The sequence below is a fragment of the Paramormyrops kingsleyae genome, chromosome 12, assembly GCF_048594095.1.
Source record: "Paramormyrops kingsleyae isolate MSU_618 chromosome 12, PKINGS_0.4, whole genome shotgun sequence".
Lineage (NCBI taxonomy): Eukaryota > Metazoa > Chordata > Actinopteri > Osteoglossiformes > Mormyridae > Paramormyrops > Paramormyrops kingsleyae.
The window spans coordinates 27,493,334-27,500,063 of NC_132808.1; the positions used below are offsets into that span (position 1 = coordinate 27,493,334).

The 6,730-nt window shown below is 42.5% G+C and overlaps 1 protein-coding gene across 2 annotated transcripts; it reads right to left on the bottom strand.

Moving 5' to 3' along the window:
• Positions 1-378: 378 nt before the first annotated feature.
• Positions 379-1,925, bottom strand: LOC111833533 (POU domain, class 4, transcription factor 2-like). 2 transcript variants are annotated; one of them, XM_023791899.2, is made up of 3 exons: positions 1,834-1,919; positions 1,708-1,743; positions 379-1,412 (listed from the first exon to the last, which is right to left on the bottom strand). In XM_023791899.2, exons 1-3 carry the CDS (start codon positions 1,917-1,919, stop codon positions 467-469), a joined length of 1,068 nt encoding a protein of 355 aa, XP_023647667.1. In that variant the 3' UTR covers positions 379-466. The 2 variants fall into 2 exon arrangements, with proteins under 2 accessions (XP_023647667.1, XP_023647659.1); XM_023791891.2 differs by having other exon boundaries at positions 379-1,402; positions 1,704-1,925.
• Positions 1,926-6,730: the final 4,805 nt, after the last annotated feature.

Here is a 6,730-nt window from a genome sequence, read left to right on the forward strand (position 1 = left end):
TGATATAGGCTATGTCACAACAAATAATCAAAAGTAATAACATTTGGTAGCCACTCAGAAATTAAAAAACTAAAATGTAAACGTATCACGGTAGGCTATGATTTGTTTTTACTAACTGAAATACATTTAATATTAAAAATAAGTCCATTGCCAAGCAGAAGGATGTCCTCTGGATATTTAAAGATACAGATTTGCGCTTAATTAACACGATGGTGTAACGTGTGGGTAAAAACAAATGCTCTTACTTGCTAGATCAAGCGATCCTAGGTCAAGATGTCGTATCCCTTCGTTTCTCGGAGACGACACGTCGTTTTCGGTCACTTTCAACAAAACCAGTAACTCGGTGCTAAAGTCTTCGATTACTGAAAATCTGTGCAATAAGAAACGTAATTCAAACAGCCTCTTCGGCTCTGAACGGTGCCAAACGGCATTTAAACGTCTTAACTTTTGCACCCCAGCAAAAAAGCTAGATGCATGCCGAGTACTTCATCCGTTTTTGTTTTTGGCGTTGATTACAAAACCAAACCCGCACCACGTTCTTTTTAAGGTCCAGTTTCTCCGCAATCGCTGCAATTTTTTCGGACGATGGACGTGGCTGAATGGCGAAGTACGCCTCTAAGGACCTTTTCTCCGGAGCTGCTATCGAGGTGCGTTTCCTCTTCTTCTCTGCGCCGTTGAAGAGCTCCGGCTTGCTCAGTTTCTCCCGGTGAGATTTTTCCGCCTCCTCCAACCAGGCTTGTAGGATTGGCTTCAGAGCGATCATGTTGTTGTGGGACAGCGTTAGGGACTCGAATCTGCAGATAGTGCTTTGGCTGAGGGATCCCACTCCGGGGATCTTCAAGTTAGCTAGTGCTGAACCCACGTCCGCCTGCGTTACTCCGAGTTTGATCCTTCGTTGCTTAAACCTTTCAGCGAAGGCTTCCAAGTCCCTGGGATCGGCGTCCACGTCGCTCATGCAGCCCATATGAGAGGAAAGGCCGTGTGCATGGGCCATGTTAAGGGCAGCCTGGTGCATATGATTCATGCCCGCCATGTGTGCGGGGTGCGCCGGTGTCGAAACCACAGATCCATCCGGTCCTGCTATGGTCCCGAGTGCCAGACCCGGGGTGATGTGATCAAGGAGGTCCCCTTCCAAAGCTTGATGAGGCTGGTGATGGTGGTGATGATGGTGATGGTGGTGGTGACCAGCAAGAGCAGAAGGATGAGAGATAGGCACGGAGGACGCAGAGGAGGAAGACGAAGAACAGGCTATAGTATTCATGGTGTGGTACGTAGCGTCCGGTTTGAAAGGACTGTGATGGGGAGGGTGATGGTGGCTCTTGGTCTGAGAGACTATATCCACCGCTGCGAGAGCTTCTGCGCGGGCCAACAAACTCTCGTCCAGACCCCCAAATATATTGGTCTGCAATTGCAAATAAAATGCACACATTATAGCCAGTAGGGAGTTCCCGCTCACACTCTTCGGATAGAAACATTTCCAGAATGTAAAAAAAGAAATCTTAAAAAGGAACACGCGAAACAGGACAGATGCAACATCCCAGGTCATAAAAATTAATACAAAAGGCAAACCTGATTGAATACATAAGTTGAAGGGGAAATTTTGGAGGTGTTGGGTGATTTGCAATGCAGGCATGAAAAAAACATCAAGCGAAAAGTAGGCTGTCAGAATGTGCCTTTAAGCGGTGATTATGCAGAATACGTACCGGTGGGGTTGGGAGACAGGCTCGACGCATCGCCTCTGAGCTGCCGCCGCCGCTGCTGCTGATGATAGTACTGCTGTGTCTAGAAGACGAACACGAGGACGAAGGCGCGCTCGAAGTCAAAGAGGAAGACGATGAGGAGTGCAAACTGGAATACTTGGGCTCGGGCAAGCTGGCATGGGACATGGTGAACCCGTGCTTACCGTTCAGAGACATCATCATCATGTTTTCTAGCGATCGCGAACAGGCAATTGCCTTTTAGTAAGTTGAGACTCCGCCTCTTCGCTGGAAGCTCAAGCCCAATGGTCTGCTCAAGTCCCGAAGCCCCTATCTAATAACTTCCGCTCCCCTACAAAAATGGGCTCTGTCTGGTCCCTATGTACTACAGACGCGATACCGTAACTAACCGCTGTGCCAGTGGGATGTGGCACGCAGGTTGGAGCTACGCACGTGAACATCACACCCTGGGCAACCTCTTGTGCTTTTAGTGTCACAAACGGTTTGATGTCCGCCTCGTGCACTGACCGGCTGCATTGTCAGTTTTTCATTTTCTTTCTAATTTTGTTATATCAGTTAATCGAGTTTATTTTGTCGTCTTTAGAGATCCTAGGCGGCTCCCTAATTAATTAAGATTTTGAGCCTTGTTGTGCCGCAGTAGTAGGCTGTCACCTCAGCTCAGACTGACACTGTAAAATATCTTAGACGCTCTGCGAGTGATCAGCAGGTCCTTTGCATATTTCCCTCCCTTCCTCCCTCCATCCCTCTATTACTGCCGAGTGCCCTTTCTTGCTATTGCGTCTGCATTGCCAGCCCTACGTTAACACGGATATTTTTCATTAGCGTGGAGTTAGTGGTCTTGCGCATGAGCAGACGGTGGATGCCGTGCCCTCCATCAATTATAAAACATAAAAGTGAAGAGAGAAAATGCAAATGACGGGTCGGGAGTGAGCAGGGTTATAAATATCGGGCAGGCTAAGTTAAAGTAATTATACACAAGTTGCACTGCAAAATTATATAGATGATAATGTGAACAACATTAATTTCACTTTAAACAAAAAAGCTTGTAGTTACACGTAGGTAATTATAGTATGAACACAGCTTAAGATGAGGTAGAAAAGCCCCGCAACAAATTAGACGATGTTTTGACTAGCAGGCAGTTATTCAGTCGTAATTTCGATCAAATTTTAATTGCTTACTTTCTCTGTCTTACGTTCTGTCTCACCTAACATTTTGCATACCATTAATAGTTCAGTCGTGCTGAATGTAGCCTATTTGTTTTCACGAGCTAGTACTACGTAAGCACGTTACAAATGCTGCCACGCTTTCAAAGCGACTTCAATGGGAAATGTTTTATTAATGACAGACAACAGAAGATTTGAGATGATCTCAAGATTTCGAAGCCCCATTCATAGTGGGGTATTAACTTCATTCATCGTATAATTAAAATCTTTAATAGAATTCTAATTAACAAGGTTGTCAGTTTCTTTAATACCGGCGCCATAGTCAATGAAATACACTTGAGGATGATGTTGGTTTTGAAATACTTTCGATAATTTTGGGAATAGTTCCGTATTTTAGGACGCCTAATACGCCCTATTAAGTTAATTCTTTAAAACCAGCTATTCCATCCGATCACTTCATCACAGGAAATATAGCATTGATTCTCTAGACGTTGTTAGCTATAGGCAAACTTTTAAGAAATAACTATGGCATGTATAAAGTGACGCACTATATATGTGTGTGTCTATATTTAATAATTAATTTACAAAGAATAATGGAATAATACAATATTACCATAATTTAATAAGAGATGACAATCACATAGACGGATGTAGCTAGGTCGGCGATAATCTGTCAAGGTGCGGCCTTGCTGCCGTATTTCTTCCCACTAAACATTGGACGTCGGATAGGCGTGCAGATCATGTCTATATTAGGTCCGTCAGTCCATGACCAATTCTGGACATCTATACAACGTCCAAACTAGGTCCACAATTTGAACGTCCATCCATGACCCAACTTGCACGTCAATATGACATTCAACATTTGAACGTAATTTTTTTGACGTTATTTGGACGACTATGACAGGTGCAGGAAATATAGTTTTATTTACAAATATCAACACTGTTGTTATCAACATAATAAATGTGAATACAGATGATTATTTCGAAACAAACATGATTTATTATGCCAATGCGTACGTATTTTATGTGCATTTGCGCTGATATGACAATAAATTATATCGTGCATTGTTTTTTATGTTCGTTCTGAAAACCATGTGAAAACTGAGTAGTGCAGAGCAGCTGTAACAGTTTTATCCACATCCCTCGCGGACACTTTTGTGCACGTGCAGAACGCGGGATTTCAAAATCTGGCAGCAGCTTGATGCCCGGTCGAACAAATTAACATCCAGCTTGCTAAACCAGGTTAATGCTAAATTATGTTTTTTACTTACATAAGAACATAAGAAATATACAAACGAGAGGAGGCCATTCGGCCCATCGAGCTCGCTTGGGGAAACTACTTTTCATGATACTTTAGCTCTGTACTGTTCTGTTGTATACACTGTAGCACCGGCTGGGCTCATGTCCCAGCATGCCCCGCGTGCAGTTGTAAATAGCCATTGTTGTGTTGTTGCTGTTATTGTTAATTAATAGGTAATTCCTTATTGTTGCGCATGTGTTTACATGTGTCTTGTGTGTACCCGGTCTGATCCTCGTGTGTAATTAGCTTACATAAATGTCGCACCGTGGATGCGTCTTACAGTTCGTTGTCCGACAACCTTGTGTTTCTTACATATAATTATGTTTGGTGCTCTTTGGGTGCCTGATGTAATCCTTGTACGGATTATTAATTGAGTGGATGTTCTCCGACAGAGTAATCTCCGTGTTTCTCTGTTCGCGATACCTCCATCTGCCCGTCGCAGTAATACGTTATTTAAATTTAAGTTTTAATTGAAAGCATGGTGAAATTGTTCATTTATATATGAATTTAGTCGAGACACGACATACACATTGTCTAAAATTAGTCTGCTTTTGGTATTATAAGACGTCCACAACGACCACATTTGGACTATAAATAGCCCATACATGGAGGTCCCACGGCCGTCAATACTAGACGTTCATTAGACGTCAAAAAAAGACGTCGCCTGGCGTTACAAAACAACCCCTTCAGTGGACCAAAATTGGACGTCCAAAAACGACATATTAAAGATGTCATTCCAACGTCACTATGCGCAGTGGGTTAGATCTGGAGGTCCTTTCCCATAGCTACGTCCGGTTCATGTCGCTCACATACTGAGCAGTTACATGCTCACAGACAGACTGAACACATCCACCTGGTTTCAGGGTTTCGGTCGAGCCCAATCCACGCAATCGATCACATTGTTTTAACTGTATTTGACTCTCCCTGCCGGCCCCTGGAGGATGGGCTCCCCCTTTGAGTCTGGTCCCTCCCAAGGTTTCTTCCTTCTAGGGAGTTTTTCCTTGCCACTGTCGCCTATGGCTTACTCACTGGGGGCTTTGGGTGGGGATGCTGTAAAGCGCTTTGGGACAATGTAATGTTGTGATAATGCGCTATACAATTTGTTGTTGTTGTTGTTCTGTTAAGACGGAACCTGCTTAAAATATCATTGCATTATTTATCTTATGACGTAAAGTGGAAAAACAATTAACAGGACATTTTTGATCGCTCTGAAATGCATCCTTCCTATTGGACTACTATAGTATTTACTTGGGTATAAGTAAATTTAATTTTGAGAATCAAGTGGCGTGACAAATAGGCATTTCGGCATCTTTGTTAAACTAGGCAGCTTGACCAGCATGCAGGCCATTCTATGACTATTACTCTTTAGTAATACTGTTAATTGTAAGTAACAATTGTAAATATCATGAGCCTGCACTGCTACGGCTTAGATGTCTTATCCAGCATTTCCATATTTAGTCACGTTAAACACCGCACAACGTCACATTCCATTCGATAAAAAGGGAGTCTCAAATAGTACCAAAATTATTAACTTGAGGAACGCTATATGATTGCTTATTTGTAAACTCATGTTTGCCTTTGTATCTATCTATCTATCTATCTATCTATCTATCTATCTATCTATCTATCTATCTATCTATCTATCTACCTACCTACCTACAGTATATTTCATTTATATACACAGCGACACTTCAAATGACAAGTCGCTAAAACACACAGGCTATTAAACGCCCGTACAGCCGTTAATAAGCGACAAAAGGCGCCTAAAAATCGGTAGAACGGGCTAAACACGTTTCCTCCTTTCTCGCGTCTATCCTTTAAAGGACAGAAAACTTCAGATAATTTTTAAATGTGGCGCAGTGATGCGAAGAAGCAAAGAATGAAGCTGTTGCTTCTTCAGAAGGCAGGTAAGGCTCCACCTCCCCCTGGAGCTCGACATGACAGCGGGAACAATGACGCCGCAAAGAACAAGGCGACGCAAACCTGCCGCTAGGCGGTAAAATGAGCGTCTTTCGGCGCATTACGGAAAGATCGTCTTTGAAAACGCCTGAATGAGGGGAGCCGTCTTCTGACTGCTTGTGGTATCACTTTTTACAGCTTGGTGAACTGTAGATGAAATTTAGATATATTTATTCACTTGCATTTCTGCTGGGTTTCTATAAGAAAATAACGTGAATGCATGAGAAATGGGGGAGAGGGTGTCATATCATCCGCTTGAAATGCGGGTATCTCTGTGGGAACCAATACACATTAAAAGACACCGAAAATTATCTGAATTTATTAATTTAGTATAATTAATAACTGGAATTAATAACAATTGAAACCCTGCCAGAATAGTATTTTTACCCATAGAAAATGGATTTTAGAACAGGACAACTTTTAGCAACTGGTGCTTACTTTTCGTTCAGCTTCAGTATAATCATCGACTTACGTTAAAATGGATTAAACGGGAAAATATTGCTCCATTAAAATATTCCGCTGACCACACCGGTGGAGTTTATTAAACTCAAACCCATTTGGCAAAGAGTTATTTAACCTGTCTGGCAATT